At 33.0% G+C, this 20945-nt stretch overlaps 1 protein-coding gene across 1 annotated transcript in view; it reads right to left on the bottom strand.

The window, feature by feature from the left end:
* The window catches only part of LOC134530953 (AT-rich interactive domain-containing protein 5B-like), a 289959-nt gene that overhangs the window by 6466 nt on the left and 262548 nt on the right, over positions 1-20945 (bottom strand). The window contains exons 4-7 of the mRNA XM_063366304.1: positions 15200-15445; positions 13688-13803; positions 11538-11724; positions 9581-9731 (exon numbers count right to left, since the gene is read on the bottom strand). Coding sequence (XP_063222374.1) covers positions 9581-9731; positions 11538-11724; positions 13688-13803; positions 15200-15445 — 700 coding nt within the window. The remainder of the gene's footprint in view (positions 1-9580; positions 9732-11537; positions 11725-13687; positions 13804-15199; positions 15446-20945) is intronic.

A 20945-nucleotide genomic window follows, 5' to 3' on the forward strand; every position in this document is an offset into this window, starting at 1 on the left:
CTTAAGTTATGTATGGAGTCTCGATTCTTGCTGGCCGCTGATTGGGAGAGCCCGACTGCTACTGGGCTGTAGGAACCTGAAAAACATGGTCGCAACTCACTTTCAAATGAAGTATATACTATTTATTATAGTTTTTTATCTCAACTTGACCATGTATGGTAGAAATGGTAGAAAGAATTAGGTCATGGGCATCAAACTTTTATAGAAATTAGTTTACATGTTTAGAAGTTATAATCTCTCCGAATATAATTTTTGGTTTCAAAATTAAATAGATTTTAATTTTATTCAAACACAAAGACATCAAAAATTTTTAGAGTACCTAGATTATTAAGTGTTAAACTTGTCTTTCCTAGCTTTTCCAGCATTATCAATATATTCTTTAATGATATCCATTTTGTAAATAATATTATAATTAATATTTTGAAGACTTATATTTTAAAATATTTTTTGAAGTTATACTTCTTTAGGTGCATTATGAAAAAATGATGAGAGTGAAATTTTAAGATGAGCGCGCATCACTGTAACAAAAAAATTAAAAAAGTTGAAGCTGCCCGCTAAACCGCTCATTAAGTCTCGAAAAAAATCTACCAACAAAATAGAAATAGAACCTCTATTATTTGCGCATGTTGGCACGCTCGTCACCTCTGATCACTGTTTTCATATTTATAATATTTATCCACATGCTTCTAGTTCCTACATTCACAAAACGTGTTTTAGTTTCATACAAGTGCGAATTATATATGTGCTAATAAATTATATTCAGTAGTGATTTAAATTGAATATTTTAATAAATATTATTTACTATTCGTAAATATTAGTAAAACAAATTGTGCCATTATACTTTTTCAAGTGCTCCAATAAAATTGAGGTTAAATATCCTTATATATTATTTATTGATATAAATTAAAATATTATTATTTAATATAATTAATACTAAATATCATTAAATTATTAATGTTAAATATTTATTATTGTTTATTTAATATTTACAAAATAAAGAAATATATTTAATAAAACATAAAAAAAAATTTGTGATAAAAATTAAAATTGAACATTAAATTAAAATATTAATTTTTAATAGATATCATCAAATTAATTGAATAATAAATATTTATAAAAATAAATGAACATATATAATGAAAACTCTTTGATAAAAATGAAAAGTGAATTTTAAATTAAGATAATAATAAATATTTAAAAATGAATAAACTTAAAATAAATTTTTGAATTTATTATTAAATTTATTTATTTTCTTTTAAAATATTAAATAATCAGTAATAAATATTTAAATTTAAGAATCTTATAATATTTAGTACAAATTAGGTCATATATATTTACTATTCTCTAAAATTTATATATTTAAATTTCATATTTAAACTGAACTTTATTGACTGTGTTGACTATCTTTTTTCCAGCCCTTTTATTATTTTATTGTAATTAATTATTTGCATATAATTAAACACTATTTTTTAATGATGCCAAAGAAGTATAACTTCTCAAGCGCGTACATAAGTACACACACCCATTTTTTTCTTGTTTTAAAATACACTCTTAAAACTTCATTTTGTTAAACATAGAGAGGACAAATAAGTTAAAACGTTAAAAGGTTTTGTTTTGTCATGTGAGATCACTGGAGATTGCAATAATAAAGTAAGGTGCGAAAAACTAAACTCCAGTCTAGCATAAAGTCTAATTTGATAAAAATCCATCTTAAATACTTTCAGCCTTTATTTTTGTGGATGAAAATGAATACTCGATCACTATGAAAAATAAAAAAATAAATTATTTTGGTGTGCCAAACCCATAGTACCACATCATGCTGCCACCCTAACCACTGAGCTAAATCTATTGATACTAAATACTCTACACTATGATATACAACCACATTTAAAAATGTGGCGTTAACTTGAGAATATGTTCTTATTTATTTTTGGTTGATCTGTATTCAATTTAAACTATTAAAAGCTTATTCTTTTAAGTGTCTCAATGTTTGAAATACAAATTTGACTAGTAACCATAAAAGTGCCGTGATATAACTTTAACGCCATTCAGTCATATAAAAATACCAATTAAGAAATTGTTTTGCATTTAATTTTGCAAGATTTTTCTAGTTCAAACTGCAAAGGAATTTTCCTAAGACTAATACTATTTTCCTATAACCCAAATACATAGAATATTTTCAGCATACAGCAAGAAACTTCACTTTAAATTTCCCTTGTTTCGTGCACACCAATGTTTCTTGAATTCGTGACATTGTATTAGATATGAAAAATGCTGTTACACAATTTTACAGTATCTGACCATTTTTAAACTGTCTAGTTTAATTATATAGTAACGATTTTGTGATAAATTATGAATATTTAACAGCTGCATAGTGTCGCCATGATGTTTGTCTGAACACTGGGAGGGCCAGGCAGAGGAGAAGGGGTGGGGAATCATTAGACCCGAACATTGGCGAGAATGCAGGCTCTCGTACTGGTAGAGCACTTAGAATAGCATTTCAAACATTTCTTGGTCAAACTGATCTCTTAAACTCTCCCAATTGGCGAGCGAGCAGTATGTAAAAAACAATATTGAAAGCTTATGATAGAACAGATGAGAAACTTGGAACAAACCCAGAGTTCTAAACTGAATTACAAAATACCAACAAAGCTCATGTGTTATCATACTTCACACGTAAGGAAATACCATGACTGGCCATGTCCAAGGCCACATGTCATCATGCCCACCTTCTACTGTTTAACAAGATTTAGTCTTAAAACAAGAAATCAAACATTTATTACATGTAGACTAACTGAAAGAGCCCTAGCACAGCCATGATTTACAGCAACATGAATCACAGGTATCACTTAACTTGCTACACACACTTTGTTACCGCCACTATTACCAATGAGCAGTGAATATATATAATGTATAGAAGTCGCGAGCCCAGGTTAAATTTTCTGGCCGGTTTCGCAAAAGAATGGTTGTAGTAGGAAGCTCTGTCGCAGCGATCGCTTCAATTTCTGGGTATCGACAGCGTACGCCCCTAGCGGTCTTAGGGCGTACTAGGTTAACCAGCCAGTCATGCCACCTCCCTTCACCCTCCCATACACGGGAAGCTGGTATCAGCACTGTTGGGTGACCTTGAAGAGAAGTATTCCTTACCACTGCTTTTGAGAGCCATGAAACCCCGGGAGAAGACAGTCACTGGGATCACTGTATGGAGGGATTGTATACCCTAGTAACGTGAAAATTATCTCCTAAGAACTTTGTATCAGGCCTACAGTCAGGGTTGAGTTTAAAACATGATTTAATTTAAAAGTTAAATACCTACTTAACTTTATTTCACATTGATAATTTTATAATATCAAACATTCTGAAGGGTAAGAAATGTGTGTACACGGGTTGTCAGAATACGAGGATCAGTTGTGAATTATAACTTGCCAATTTTGTTTTACATTATTTCAGTTAGATGCGGTGTAAAAAAAGTTGACACGAGTATGCGAAAAAAGTCCTAATTATGATATGAATTAGTAAATAATTCCTTCTTTTATATTTAAAATATCAAAGTTTTAATTACTTTAAAAAAATAATTAGATTACTATAATTTTAATTTCAGCATTTTGACTAAAACTGAGTGAACGCTAGTTAAATTTCGATGTAAATTTTAATAAACGCATAGTTTTAGCCAAGTATGTTTATGTATTACCCACGTCATCTGTTTCACATAAAATGCATTTGTTTGGTGTTTCAACCAAAATTTTAAGATCAATTGCAAAATGTGCTTAAGAAATAACTAAACAATTAATTATTTGTGAGTAGATAGACTGCAGCTGCATTGGTAATTTTTTTTTGTTTATTAAATTATAATATATTAGTAGCTTAATGTTACATTTATTTACTAGAGAACATACTTTGTAAGTGGATAAGTGTATGAAAAACATAAGTTTGACCTTTTGTTTTATACAAAAACAAAAACGTGGTAAAAATTTGTCCACACAACCACCTCTGTACTTTTTTTAAGTAGATAAAACTGTTTAAAATGCATTGAATTCTACCGTTATTACCTAAGTTATGAACAATTTAAATTACAAAATATTTTATTATGTATCCAGAAAAAAAATTAAAATGGAAGACACTTATATTGAGATACAAAAAAGTAGGTACTCATTTAAACACGAGGTGTTATAGACTTCTAGCCCAGTAAAACTATATTATGTACTTAAATTAAATCCAATGTTTATGATTTTGTGTTACAATTGTTCAGTGGTCTGCACCGAATGTCACATCAACAGTAATGATAAATAGGAAATGATAATGTAATTGACATATTTTGGGCAAATGGATAAATCAGTACCACTTGTCAGCTATATGACTGTAGTAAGAATCCACCATTAAGAACAAAGTCAGCGTTCTCCAAGTCCAAATTCTCCCTTGTCACCACAAACATGTACAGGGCTGCTTTCTTGGTTTTTCGTATCTCAGCTTCGTCAAAGAGAGCTAAATGAAATGGAGCCAACTCATACTGCATATACATGATCATGTCATCCTATTTTTCTTTACTTATCGTTATCCTCTGGAAAACTAACAAATGATCAATAAATGAGCTATTACAATTTAAAGTACTAATAGTGTAGCTAATATTCGCCAGAGGGAGAGCTTGATATTTTCGTGACAATGCTTGATTAGAATTTTTCCAACATTACTCTGTATTGATTGCTTGCCAAAATACTATAGCATTGAAAAAGGTAACTGTGGCATCCCCTACTGGTCCAGTTGCTATAGACATGATTTGTTGTGTGATCCAGGAAATGGTGGGTGATTATAAAGCTAAGCAGAGATCTTATAATAATCTGTGGCATCCCTACTTCTTCGAGATTGTCAGAAATCAAGTTGTTCAAAGATATAAAATGAGTACCGCATAACTCTTCAACGATGAGCAGATGCAGTTGCAGTCATCCCCAAGGTCCACTCACTCATGAAATTATCAGTGAATGAATTCGTCCTCGTGTGAGGCTCCCAACAATTTTCATGTTACACATTTAAGTCTGTTCTGTGGTCTGTCTGACCAAACGCTATCAGTTCTTTTCTTTGAGAAGTAACCCTGATGTGCAAAAATTTTGAATTCTGGGGTCATCATGAACTCTAGCTTAAACATGTTTTGTAAAGTCAAGTGACAGCATTTGGCATACGAAAGGCACGGTTCACAAATATATAGGTCAGTTGCTATAGGAAAAAGGTTTGAGATAAAAAAAACTATTTTTTTAAGTGAGACTATCTGAAACAATATTGGAGATATGAAAAAAGTGAAAAACTTTTAAAATGATTTTTAATGCTATTTTTAATGCTATTATTTAAAACATTTTCTTTTAGGGTTAATCATTTACGGGATATTTCTTTAAAAATCAAAAACAAATGCCTTTTTTATATAATTCTTTCTAGTTTCTGACTCTACCTCACTTTCTATTCATCAGGACTTTTGATTTCAATTTCCCTGGACACTACTAAATATGTGTAAAGTGTAACAAAAATATTGGATTTAATTGGAGTACAAGCGAAATTTTAGCATATTTTGACTTATTAGAACTATTGCTAGTTTGAAAGCTTTCAACAAACGTTTCTGACAAATAATCTCAGTCCTGACATTTGACAGTTGATTATTCCTCTGCGTTTTACACGATCATATTTTTATATATTTCACAGATGCTGAAACAAACACATTTTAGAATGAGTCAAAGATTTATAAACCTCCCTCTATACGTGTTATAACGGTTCGTTACATACAAAAATAAACAGATGTTCAACGCCGATTGCAAATTTTGTTGTTTTATTTTTTCATATAGAATGCACAGACGAATCCAAACCCTTTCAATGTTTCATTCACTCGTTTCATTCGTACGTTCGCCTGTCGAGAATGCTCGCAGCTCGGGCGATAAAAATTAATAAAAAGAAATAACGGCGATTAAGTCTTTCAATAACCTTTTTCTGGAAATATCCTAAATATGTGCGGCCTCAAACACGGCCGCACCTAGCGAAAAACCGTGTGCCGCCGAAACGCGGCCTCGCCTGGCAGCGATCGCCCGACGACTACTGATGAACTCATGACACGTCTCCTCCACGCAAGGAGTAGATGTCACATGACCTCACCGACCAATCACACACACGCTTCATTCACACTTACAGATACAAGCCAATAGGAGTACAGAACACACACTGAAAACAGTTTTCTAACCATAGAGCTAGGGACTTTACATTCTCCTTCTCTCTCCCACACCGTGAGACAGCAGTTATCACACATTTCCCACGCAGTGGGGGAATTCCCGTCTTTATCTATCTCTGAGGGGAATTACTGTTTCTTTCTCACTTACACTTACAGGCCTCTCATGCCTCTCTTTTTAACCATCACATCAGACACAGTCCCGCGTTCTAGAATCATTCCACACGTTAATGAACATTACAAACAGCAATTATAATACAAATTACTTTACAACATTAAACTCATTGAGAAAAACCTGAAAAAGTAGGCCTAAACAGGCAAAAATCTAGTACAGCGGCTTCTTTGTGAATAATTACATAAAAAATAGTAATGATTGAAAACGTCTCTTAAAATACACGGTACACTCTCAAAACACAAAGCAAGTGCAAACATCAACCCTAAAATACATGAAAAAGGTAAAATATAATTAGAAAGATTTTTTAAGAAATAGTTACATGCAAAAAAATAGTTTAAAAAGAATAATATTTAATTAGGAGGGCAGGGGTCTTGCAACATTACAGTGTCAGTGATTGCACATGTATAAGTCGTTTCCTAAAGCTTGACAAAGAAATATTATACATTAGTTAATGTTTTAAAAAAGAGTACTTAATAATGAGATTATTTCACTTAACGTTTAAAACATATACGTAACGTATAACTAAGGACAATAAAATAATAGTTTTGTTAAATGTCATTAGATTGCATTGTGCATGTTTCATATCGTTAAAAAGGTACAGAAGTAAAAGTTACAAAAAATTTTATACGCCATGGAAGAGTTTTAAATACTGATATTTAGAATGAAATAATTCTTTGAAATTTATTTTGTACTTTGTTTTCTTTTTGTCTTTTTTTTAAGTTGTTAAGTGATATTGAAATTTATTGTGCATACACTTATAATGTGTAAATTCAGCTTTGCTACATGGGAAACCAAACTTGTATGATTACAATTTCGCTCAAAATTACTGGGCCTCATTTAGCCACAGTCTGTTTCACTTAAGGTGGCTTTTAATTACATTTGTTTCGATGGCTTAAGTCTTTGGCCGCTGAATATTTTACTGTAAAATAAACAAAAATTATTAATACATAATTAGCTAGTCTTGCCCTACATGAATATGAGTTTGTTTTGTTTATTGCTTCACAAATTCTTAATGCTTCACATAATTCATAAGTCAAAGTCTCAAATTTCATTGTACGACAAGGTAAAAAATGTCACCTACTATGATAGAATGATTATATGGTTTTTTTTACATTGCAATTTTTTGTGCATGTAAATAAACTCTTCAAACAGCTCTAGAATACAGAGAAATTTTTTTGCAAGAGTTTTATATACCAACCTAACTCAAAGTTACTGGGCCTTCATTATTTGAAAATTAAAAAGATAATAAAATAGTACATATGTATAATCATTTGTTTGTGGTATTTTTATTTCACTTCCACCCATTTTAAAATTTTTTATGTGAATTGTAATGAAATATAATGCACTATGTTGTATAATGCTCCTGAAGGAGCACCTTACAACTGAAAAGTATAGGTAGTAAATATTTTTAAATTTTTCTATAAACTTTTTTTAGATCTAGCCATGTTAGTAAAATATTAATTTATCACTGCAAAATAATATTCACTGCACATATGCAAACATAAATAATATGTATGTACATGTTTGTTGTTTAGTTATTTCTTTAACATACAATTTTTTTCCTGATAAAAACGAGTTTCTTGTATTAGAGCTTACCAAAGTTTTTATGAATGTATGACTAAGTTTGTGCACAGATTTACACTGATCAACCATATAGATAACAGTGGCTGGTATTTTATAATTTCAGCTTTGTATACATTTGGTTGAATCTTATATCTTTAAACGAGCAATTCTTGTATATATATATAATCTGAATCTCGGAAACGGCTCTAACGATTTTCATGAAATTTAGTATGCAGGGGGTTTCGGAGGCGATAAATTGATCTAGCTAGGATTCATTTTTAGAAAATGTTGTTTTATCCGCATTTTCAATAATCAACTTTATCGATAATCAACTTAAACATAAGTGACTCTTCCCGACATCTATTGGTAAGTAATAATACCATTATTTTTTAATTGGGAGCAAGTAACTGCTTTAACGACACAACAACACTAAAGATAGTCCAGTAGATGGCGTTGATAAGCAACACTAAGCCAATGAGTGTTTGGTTTGAGGTTAGACCAAGAAAATCAATTGTTTACTTATATGTGTGTCTTTTTAACTCATGTGTTCACTTAAAAATGCCTAAACGATCTTTGAAAAAAAAAAAAAGCTTATAAACTTCACGAAGCCGCAATTCGTCTCAAGAACACCTTGAAGAACATCGTCATCAAACTGGTCAGGTTTCTGAAACTTTACACAGTGAAGACTCATTTAAAAAGAGACATACTAATTATTTGAAAATTTTGGTTGCTCCATTAAAATTCGTCCATGCAAACAACAGTCACCAAAAGAATTTCTATTTATAAGATTAGAAACACGTTTCTCAGGGAAATGCAATTCATCACAATGGATACATAAAATTTCAGATGGCCTTAAGGCGTGATATTACACAGCTGCAAGTAACGGCACATTTATAAGTCGGTAAATAATTAATAAGTTCTAAAGCCCTACGATGTCTTCCGTCTCGACGTCTTTGTTTTTCTAATCGGTATTCTCGTTGTTCGTCATTTTCAGCGGCCACACGTTGTGACGCAATTTCAGCAAAGCTTGGTCAACCAGATACTTCATATTAAAGTGGATTCTTTGAAATACTTGAATTAATTTAGTGAATAAAATGTTTATTTTATATTCAAATGGAGCAATTTTTATTAAAATTGAATAATTATTACACAATCTGGAATCAAACACCAATGAATTACTTATTGATGTGGCTGTTTTTAAATAATTGTGTAATATTTCAAGGAATTATTTTGTGATTTTGGTTCTATAAACAAAATACATTTGTGTTAAAAATTTTTGCACATCTTTTTGACAAGCATAACCTCCCGTGTTGTCAATGCGCTGGCCCTCCACACAGCAACAGAAACAAAATACAAAAGAATGAGAGAGAGACAGAATACGCACGCAATCTTGAGACAAGCGATTCTATAGCGCTCTAGCGTGGGAGACTGTAACCACGAGTGCCATCTTTTCGAAAGCAGAGCTGTCTGACGGAGGAGCTTCCAACTACCTCCGTTTGGCTCCCAAAACTAGCAGAATAAATTGTATCCCCTCACGACTTCTATGCATTATATATATTCAATGCTCTTACTAATGCATCTGAGGTCCTACCGCAGCTATAAGACAGATGATGGACGATAGATGCAGCACAATAATCCCTTACTTCTCATAGTGACGCCTGGTGCAGGTGGCAGCACTGGTGCTGCCTTGGTGGCCTCCCAGGTCATCGTAAATGGGTTTCCACATACGGTTCGCCGTCACTACGTTGTATCCACCCAGCTTCTGGACTTTGGTATAGAACGCAAACAGATCGACTGCAACCACAAACACACACAAAACATCATACCGCCTTCTTTAAGAAGACATTGTACAACAATGATGCATTATCACCGTCCCGAAAAAAAACCTTACAATAAAAAATTGGATGTAATTTGTTCTTACAATGGAACATACATACAGTATAGCCACATGAGTGCACTTTTGGCACATGTTACTTTATAAAAGTATTAAGTTCTAACAGCTAAATACGGCTCTATCATTACTAAGAAAAATATGTGTAAATGGTTGGCTAGCCTAGGTCTTTAGAAAAAGTGCTTTATCTTATTTAATGTAATAATTAATGTGAATAACAGCTTGTACATATGTTCATGGGAAGGACTATGCTTACTAAAATATTTTAATGTACAGCTTAAAATGTAAACAAACAAAACTGGAACTGTTGAAGCCCTCCAGCAACAATGATATTATTATAATTTACATCAAAACTAGTAATATCAGAAAAGTGAAATGTAAGCTAGTTGGTGGAGTTGTGAGTTGAGGTCTAGAAGCATGGAAAAACTAGAAGCATGGAAAAACTTGCTGTGTATAGGATGCTGCAATGCCTCAACACTCAATGCAGTGAACTGGTGGCAAGCTTTCTATTGTCAGCTAACTTCTAAGGATCTCCTGCAGAGATCTATAATTTGTGGTACAGTCATTACAACTAAAGAACTAGGTATGTTAATCAATAGGTTTTAAGTTATAGCACTGAAATGTTTATACTTAAATCAACTGTAAAAAACATACATCTTAACTACTTTTATTTTCCAAAAATATATGATAAAGGAGAGAGAAATTTAGAACAATTCTAGCATTACAACACTGAAGATGCTATTTTAAATTGATACCTCTTAGGAACTTGATATATTTTTAAACAGCCAGAAAACTTTTATGGCTTTCTCATATTAACTGTTTTTTTTTATAATGCAAGGATAAGTATTGTATCTGTTTATCAATATTGCAAAAAATAAATTTCTTTCTTCTTTTACCAATGTCCCAACCTATTTTATTTGGTTCTGCTACATTAATTTAAGATGATATTCTCACTAAAATTATTTGCAGTTTCCTCTCAGTAATTTAAAGATAGACTTGCAGATGTATTCTTTCTAGGAGTGCAGATGTATTCTTTCTACAAGTGAATAGGACTTATAGAATACACAAAAATTAAAGCAATGTCTTTGAGTAAAATAATTATTTGGTGTTAGCTTTTATTTCTGTAGTTATTAAAAATACATAGCTCCTGAGTATAACATGCATTGCACATGCAATGAAATTTTTTTAAGAAGTTCCCGCTTAATAAATGATCCTGCTTAGTATATTTAAATAATTTTGAATCTGACCTATTCAGATATATATAATGTAATGACATCTAAAAATAATAAAACATTTCCTAATAATAAATGAAAATTTCTCAGGAAAAATTATTTTAATTAATTTGATATTATTCACTAAAAGGTTTTATTATGCAAAATATTTACATTAATATTGGCATAACATGCTTAAGAAGCCATTAATATTTTTAATTTGAATGTGTTTTATAAAGTATAATTTGGTCTTGTTGAGATTGAGGAAATTTGCCTGGGATTGATTTTGAAAAGCCATAGAGGATCAAAATGAAGGATGGCCAGATCAGGATTCCAGCCCAGTGTGTTATGATTGTGTCACCTTGTTCTACATGGTTGTGTAATCAGAGGCGTACACATGGGAGGAAGGGAGGATATATCCTAAAAGATCTATCATAACTAGGAACAAAAGGAGAGAATGTCTCTCCCCGGCTGCTGCGTGTAATGGCTGGCACGCACTCTCCTTGAAGCCGAGGTGGGGGACGCGGTCGATGGGCGTGCGCCGGGTCCTCATGAAGGCGTGCAGCTTCACCAGGAACTCCCTCTCCTCGTGGCCGACCACGACACGGCTGCTTCTGCGCGGCTGCACGTTGCAGCGCAGGCCGTTCCTCCCGCCGCCCGTGTTGCCCGGCGCGGTGGTCCTCACCTGCACACGCCCCAGCCCAGCTCACGACACGGCTCCCAGCCGGCGCCAGTGCAACGCTTTCAACACCAGCCTGCCAAGCCACTGCCCGTAGCCAGGTTTATTCTACATCCAGGCTGCAGCACCTAACTCCTCACCGAATGTACTACATCGATCTTCGCTGGCCACTGAAATATGTTTTGTTTTAGTTTATGAGCACATCAGAGTACGATTTAGTGTAAAAGTAAATCATTTAAAGCTTTTTGACACTTTGACATTTTCACATGATTGACACATACATGCAAGTAACTAGGCATGGGTAAGTAAGTAAAATACCAACTATGTTAAGTTAATGAATCAAAAATCTAACTCGGTTATGTTAAAATTTAGAGCCTGAAAACAAAAATTTAACAAAAATTTAACCATATAATTTCATGGCAGGAAATTAGTCGCTTAAAAAATTAAGTACAAACAAAGACGTGAGATGGTTCAAAAGCAATTTGTCTCTAAAATAAAATTGCGAGCACAAAACTTAACTTTCAACTTAACCATGGCAATACTGAACTTGCCATATGGCAGAGGAATAAAAAAAAAGTATATTTTAAGCAGAGTTGCAAAAAATGTTAAATTAAAGTGAACAAACTGTATTTAACTTTACTGTATTTACTACCGCCGTAAAAGCTATGTCAGTAGCCTAACTTCTTAACATTCTGTGAAATTGTTTGCATTTGAGGTGCTAGCAACGGAAGTTAAAACGTTGTTGGGGTGATCCTGTGTCCTCCACCTGCCACACCACAGGTTGGGTGGCATACAGGCCTGTTGCTGGGACACATAGTACTAACAGCCTGCACTTATCTCGTTCACCTCAACACTGATGTTTATGCTTTTACAACAGTTTAAATTACTGCAAACAAACTAAATCCGGAGTTATGATGGATAAGAATTTGAATAATAAAATTCTTAAGATATTTTTCTTTTCATTTTTAAAAAGAAACACTCCAGTATCTTGAAGGAAATAGAAACAAGGAATAGCTACGACAACAGTAATAGTGTTTGTAACGTGTTGCTAACTCCAAAAGTTTGCTGCAAGATTAGTTAATGATTACGACACAATAGTATTAGGATTGAATGAGAAACTGAGATGTGCAGTGTAATTTATTAATTTATTTATAATTGATGCAGCAAATATTGAATCACAGTCTCCAAAATAATTATAAAAGCCCTGCAGAAGACTGCTACTTAATGTTGTTAGTTTCCTAAGATGTTGTCATTCTATAAAATGCCCTATAAAAATAAGTTAAATATTTCAGATTGCAAACTGGGTTTGCCACTACCGATATGTACTGTCACATACATGGTATGTACATTAAATGGTGATCATGTATTTCAAACTGAAATCTAAATAAATTAGAGTTAATATCTTATAAACAATCGTGTCATTAGGGGCGGCTGAGGAGTTAAGTGACAAGACTAGGCAGTGGCGGAAGGAGTAGGGGAAATGAGAGTACCCTGATAAAACTCGATGGGTTACAGCTCTACTGAAAAATGAAGCTGATACCACTAAAGGTATAATATTTAAAAAGACTATAACAACCTTCTCAGCAATCAGTGTGCTTACTATGAGGCCTGACACAACCAAGTCATTAAAGCTAAACACAATCTAACAAGCACTACTGTTTGTCTAATTATCACTTCTATCCATCACACTTAAATTTTGAGTTTTCCATCTAGAAAACCAATTTTTTGTTGCCACTGATAACTCATTTATGTCCATTAGGAATTTTTATCATTTATAACACAAGCACTTCTCCTCAATTTCTTTCAATGAAAGCATTATTTTCAAAAGTTTGTTGATTGAGAAAGATTTATAGCAGTAAAGTCAGGAGACAGTCTCCCCAATAACCTGTATATCTTATGAGAACACAAAGGTAGTCCATTCAGAAGCAAAGTTAGCAAACTGATCAGGAACTACAAGTGTTACACTGACCTTGAGACTGGAGGAGACAGTAGAGAATGAAGACTCGGATTCATTGGACTCGGAACCTCCCGGAGAAAGGCTTCTCTTTTTTCTTTTTCTTCGAGGCCTACCTTTCAGGTTTGGAGCTGGAATTAACAATGATCATTATCTATAACACATTAGAATTTTGAACCGTTCACAGTAGTATCTTACAGTAACCAGGATAGTTCATAATCATAGAAAAAAAAAAGAAAAAAAAGATATGTGTGACAAAATATAACAAGAAGAAATACAGTGTGAGAGTTAGAATTAAACCAACAAAACTTTGGCTGCAGGTTCATCACGAAAAAATAGGTTGAAAACATATACAGCTTATGGTCTAAAGTGCTTTCCAAGGCTAGTATACACTTTTCACATTGTAGCTTTTTCTGCAAGAATAGAGAAAGTATTTTAGATGGAAAATTGAGCATATGGGTAATGTTTGATTAATAAAATTGCTACAACCAATGCAAAACTTATCACTATAATAAAATAATTTCTTTGAAAGAGGGGGTATCAACTTTTCTTAAAAATATATAGGAAATTATTATGTTATCCGCAATTATTTTAATGAAATAATTTTAAGTTTTGCTGTGGTTGCAAAACTTTGTTTCAATAATAATTAATCAGATGCTTAGTGTTCTATCTAACTTTCTCTATTATTTACAATAAAAAAAATTGTGCGGATCCAACTGCAAAGGCATATACTAGTCACCGGAAACACTTTAGAACATACTTATTTTCATGATGCTCCTGCAACTTAAGTTTGTTGGTCTTATTTTAAATCATCCTATACATTTTATATAAAACAATAACAGGTTAAGTGAGGTTACTATCGAGGTCAAAGGAAGTTAGCAAAATAACAATAACAATATGAAGTATATATTTATAACATCAACATTTAGAAGGCTTGTTGGACTTTTTCAAGTGCCCAAAGATGGTACTAGAGCCACGAGTTACTTTAAGCTTGGCAATGAGAGGATAAATTGTATGTAAGTATAGCCTGTGACATGTCTATTTATTACATCTCAAGAGAAAAAATGTAAGAAGACATATGACCTCACTCCAGGCCTTTCTTTAATCAAATTTGTCGTCGTTCGCTTCTACACATTAAAAGTTTTGTTTCACAAATATGGCCTACTCTCCACCACTTTAAATTTTTATTTATTTTTCAAGTAAATTATATTTCTTTGTCACACCATTTTACAAGTGTTTTAAACACAATCACATCAGAAAAATATGTATGCATTCAGGCAGGGGTGCAACAACAGGTGGGGGGGGGGGGGGCGCCAAGGGTATTTTTCCCCCCTTCTGAAACCTTGAAGTGGGGGCAAACGGGGGCAAAGAAAGTGCTGTGTAATCAATTTTTAGATAATGAAACTGCTTAAATAGCACCATTTTTCACCTTGAAATACAAATTTCCCCAGGGGAGGGCTTCAATAGGGGGGATCGATGATTCTTTATAAAAAGGTATATTGAGGTAAGCCGTGGCAAGGAACGCACCCAGGTGGTTGCAGAGCAGCTCGTGGCCCTCGAGGTCGGGGTAGTCGAAGGTGTCCTTGCAGAAGAGGACGTGAGTGTTGCGCCGCGGCACGGCGAACCCCCCCAGGGCCGCCACGAAGGTGTTGCGCAGCCACTTGTCGGCCACGCCCTCCAGCCTCTTGAGGATGCCACGGTACCTGCAGTAGCGCGGGAAGCTCAGCACCACCACGGAGGCCCCCGGGTGGTCGTCGTCCACGCCGTTCTCCACTGCACAGGCACACGGCCTCCGCCGTCACCCCTGTCCAGCACACACTTGCAGCGTCGTTACACCACACTCTCCAGTCAGAGTACTTTGCTTTGTAATTGGTGCAGTCCTGATGTCGAACATCATTCAGTCTATTGCAGGATCAATAACTATTCTTTGTTTAGCTAGTTAAAAATTGTTGCCGCCCAATCGGACAAGTTGATAATGTTGATATTTCAATGAAAGCTATAAAAAATGAATGATTTATTAAGAACATAACTGATAGTATATGGTGCAATTTGGGCATGTTTATATAAAAAAAATGGGTACGTGTACTTATGTACGCGCATCTTTGGATCATTAAAAATATTTTTTTAATTGCATGCAAATAATTAAATACAATAAAATAATAAAAGGGCTGGAAAAAGATAGTCAACACAGTCAATAAAGATCAATTTAGATTTGAAAAACTAAATAAATATAATTTAGAGAATAATAAATATATATGACATAATTTGTACTAAATATTAAAAGATTTCTATTTCAAATATTTATTATTGATTATTTAATATTTTAAAAGAAAATAAATAAATTTAATAATAAATTAAAAATTTAATTTAATTTATTTTTTAAATATTTATTATTTTCTTAATTTAATATTCACTTTTCATTTTTATCAAAGAGTTTTTATTAAATTTGTTCATTTATTTTTATAAATATTTATTATTTATTCAATTTAATAATAAAAATTAAAAATTAATATTTTAATGAAATGTTTGTTTTTAATTTTTATCACAATTTTTTTATTAAATGTTTTATTAAATTTATTTCTTTATTTTGTAAATATTAAATAAACAATAATAAATATTTAACATTAATAATTTAATAATATTTAGTATTAATTATATTAAATAATAATATTTTAATTGATATCAATAAATAATACATACGGATAGTTAACCTCAATTATATTGGAACACTTGAAAAAGTATAATGGAAATTTTTTTTACTAATATTTACGAATAGTAAATAATATTTATCAAAATATTCCATTTAAATCACTACTGAATATAATTTATTACCACATATATAATTCGCACTTGTATGAAACTAAAACACGTGTTGTGAATGTAGAAACTAGAAACATGTGGATAAATATTATAAATATGAAAACCGTGATCAGAGGCGACGAGCGTGCCAACATGCGCGACTAATAGAGGTTCTATTTCCATTTTGTTGGTAGCTTTTTTTCGAGACTTAATGAGCGGTTTAGCGGGCAGATTCAACCTGTTAATTTTGTGTTACAGTGATGCGCGCGCATCTTAAAATTTCATTCATAATTTTTTCATAACGCGCTTAAAGAAGTAATACTTCAATAAAAATAAAACTTTTCAGGTTGAAGTTCTTTTGATTCATGAATAGTTCTTTCATTGCCAAATTGCTTGAAATAAATGTCAAACAAGAGAAAGATTAATGTACAAAAACTGAAACATAATAACTAAAATAATTGAGAAATTATTAATTTAATATTTTTAAAATGCTTTAGATAAATGTAGCAAAGAGGTATTTGCTCAGATTTTAACAATGAGTTTAAAAATAACATCATCATTTCACCTGAATTAAAATTTGTCAATTTATAAAGTAAAACTCCTTTGTCACATTACCTGACAACTGTAATTGTTACAAACAGGTTAGCCATTCAGCCTAACAAAAGAACTTACATAGGTGTGCTTTCTCATTACGCATCGTTTCATTTCAAAAAATTATTAAAACACGCGTTTTGACCCTTTTCACTCTCCTAATAATAAACAGTTTAAAAACAAAATACGGAAACAGAACTACCCATCCACCCTCAAGAGTATTCTTAAATGCTTTTCGCAAACAGACCCCACTCGGATATGTTGAGCGTTTTTCAAATCGCGTGGTACTTGTTAAGTTGTGCACACCGTGTATGTGTCCAGATAGGCGGGGCCCGTGATGTGTCCACTACACCGTCTTCACTGCGTAGGTAAGCGAGGTACGTGTACAAACAGCTGGCATTATCGTATTTTTGTCTGATCGCTAGTCAAGAGCTTGACGGCAATCGCTGACCGGCATAGTGACTGTCGGGGAATGGGGAAGGCGAGTGACGAGGGACTACGCCAGCCTGTATCTACAGTAGGGGGTGGAAAACACCCCAGTGGGACGGCCGGTTCGAACCCACGACCTCTCGATGGCGGACCGGACGAGCCCACCCAAACACGCTTGTGTAACGTGTGTCTCTGATGTTCTATATTACACACGCCCCGTGTAAGACTTTTATTTATCCATACAAATGAGCTACGAATTTGAAATTTGGTACACTTACAACTTTAAGCCTGTAACCAACGCAACGGGAAAAATTTAAATTTGATATGTGCGGTCATAGTTTGAAAGCTGCTTGTGTTCAAACGGTAAGATCTGTTAAAAACGGACTGCGCCATCTGAAGCACACGTGACCACAGGAAGGTAAATAATGTAAGAGTGAAGAGAGCTATGCCTGGAGCAAGGCTTGTGCAGCAGAGCCGAGGCAGCCTGGACCTGTTGGCCGCCCCTCCACAGTTTGAAATAGTTCAGGAAACGTTTGCGCGACCGTTAAATCAATGCAGCAATCCGAAAACCCTTTGAAACACCATTTAACCACTTGCTCCTAAATGTGGTAGGTCGTTAACAGGGTATAAACTTTTTCTACTAATGCCACAGTTAACCTTCTTGATGATATAAACTGTTGGTAGTTAGATCGCCACGGTATTTAAAATTCGAATTTGCCTATCGTCTGTGGAGAAGAGTGTTTGAAATTAAACCAATTCAGTTTTAACCAGTAATTAGCTAGCTTATATAGGTAACTTATGTCATTAATTTAACTGTTTAATAGAATAAAATTTTAATATAAAAAGTTTAAAATGTGCAAATACTGATTTTTTTTTTAACGAAAACGAAACGACAGATAAGGTGAAAACAAAAACAACACGATAGTTAGATAAAGTAAAAATTAAAATAAAACGAACATTTCTCTATGTCAATATGGCAAGATTGTTAAGTAACTTTACATTAAAATATACAATATTCCCTTCAATAAACACATTTAGGGGGGAAAATGCGGTAAAAATGCAGATCCATGACATTTATTATTGTAATGCAACATTTTCAGAGCCAAAATTTAAAAATTACGAAATTTCATGAGATTTATATGACAAGTATCCATTATTTGTTGAAATATTGGCCACAGTTAAATTTTAAAAATTCCAAAATTATTTTGATTCTTAAGATGTCTTAATAGTTGTAATATTAATTATTTTATTAAAGGTCATCTTAATGTCTTCAATTTTTTTTTTTTCATTATTTCTAGATTCTCTTACATTTGCAGTGTCCTTACAATCTACATCGTATTATATTTGAGGTCGTCTTACATTCGAAATCATCTTAGATTCGAGATAATCCTAATTTATGTCGTCCTATAAACGAGGATGATTTCGCCCTTCATTCGAGAGCATCATATATTCAAGGTCATCCTATAAGGCTAAATTAATACTATTTCCTAAGTTCTAGAGTTGAATTAGTAGCTTAACTAGTCAATATGTTATATTACTCGAAAAATTTCGTTCATTCACTTTAATTTAGAAATCCACAAACTACCTGATAATCTGGACAAAGGAGTGGACGTTGAAGACTAACTCACTGCGAGGTTATGAGGAGCTGATGGGTTTTATGTAATACTTATATACACTCTTAATGCTCTTTGCGTACCGACACAGACACAGAATAAATTCAAGCCAGATACCCAAATACAAAATTGTCGATTATACCAATACTATGTCAATGAGGTTTCCCACCATCAAACATACCTGGTCTTCATACATTGTGCAACCCCAAGGTTTCACGGATGATGGAATTTACAAAAAAATTAAAATGAGAACAATTATTTAATTGAATTAAATGGTCATTTGATTATTTTACTATCTGTAAGTTTTAATATATATTTATACTTTAAAGGGCAACGATACTAAGTTGGCAATACTATAGATTCTTGGAGCAGTTTCATGTACATTTTTATGTAATATTTTATTTATAGTTTTTAGTATCTATTATTACATATTTATATCTTAATATGTATTTAGTTAAGTACAGTCCTACGTGTGAGTACTTTGGACGATATATTTACGTGCGGAGAACTTGCGGTTGTTTCGTCTGCGGATAAAAGGTGTTCAAGTAGAGGGGAGAGAGGAAGAGGAAGAGGAAGAGCATGTGGGGACACACGTTTTACGCGGCGCAGCGAATTTACTTTGGTTATACGTGTGTTTATTATTATTATTATTATTATTTAAAAAAGCCGGCGGAACGTCTACTCGTGATAGTGGGATCCTGTCGCCTTACATCGAGAGCTTGAAGACATGGTACGCGGTGCGGGCTGCGTACGCAGAACCTTCAGTGATAATTTCATGTTGGCCTAGTCCAGGCCAATTGCGTGTGCTTTGTATAAGCATATATTGAACGAGGTGGGCTATCCAAAAATGGATTTAACAAACACCTACGATACTAGTTAAGGAGACACCGTCAAAATAACTGAAGACAGTTTAAAATTTCACTGTTTTCAATGAATTGCAAATTCATATATTTAAGCGCCTTCACTGAGTAGTTAGGTACTTTTAACGTAAAGGTTCTCAATGGACATGATTTTGCGTGGTGTTGTGGGAGCATTTAAAATTGAAGTTGTCGAACCCATTGAGTAATTTTTGAAGAGTTATAATTTTGCAGAATAAAAAAACATACACGTAATAATTTTTTAAAAGTTAAATGAAATATGAACCCTGGCCTATTATTAATCAGGTTGAATGTAAAGAGTTAACATTTTTTGAAATGCAATTTTAATGAAACTGTTTTTAAGTGCAATTCTTATAGTAACTGTTTTTAAAGCTAAGCAAGTTAAATACAAGGTGCACCTAACTAATTAATATATATAATCTTTATTTAAATGTTTGTTGAACATTTGTATACTCATTTTTATGTAAATTTCTTTTGCAATTTTATTTTGTATAACTTGCGTAATTCTCGCGAAGGTATTCGCGTTTATGCGATTATTAATTTATAAAAAGCCAAGGAAATATATTTAAGTATTTAATAAGGCTACTATTTATGTTGCCTCATTCCTTAATTTATTAGGTACGTTTATAATTTTTGTGATTTTCTGGTAAAGTTAATAACATTGAACTTTATCCACAGTTTTTTTTGATTAAAAATAAACGCGACGACGTAACAATAAACAACTAGCAGGTACTGTATACAGTAGTCCCTAATCACGAATCTCCCCATTGCTAGCACACCCAATGTCTAGTAATACATGCTTCAAATATTTTAATTTTCGCGGTCTATAATTACTGTTTTTACTAAAAAGTAATTTATTTGAACAGTAACCTATTAAACTATTTACAAAAATGTCCTGGTGCAGATAGCTTATGTCACTGTAATAATAACAATCCTGACTAAAAGCTCCCAAAAGCATGTCAA

Source organism: Bacillus rossius, chromosome 3, assembly GCF_032445375.1.
Source record: "Bacillus rossius redtenbacheri isolate Brsri chromosome 3, Brsri_v3, whole genome shotgun sequence".
Lineage (NCBI taxonomy): Eukaryota > Metazoa > Arthropoda > Insecta > Phasmatodea > Bacillidae > Bacillus > Bacillus rossius.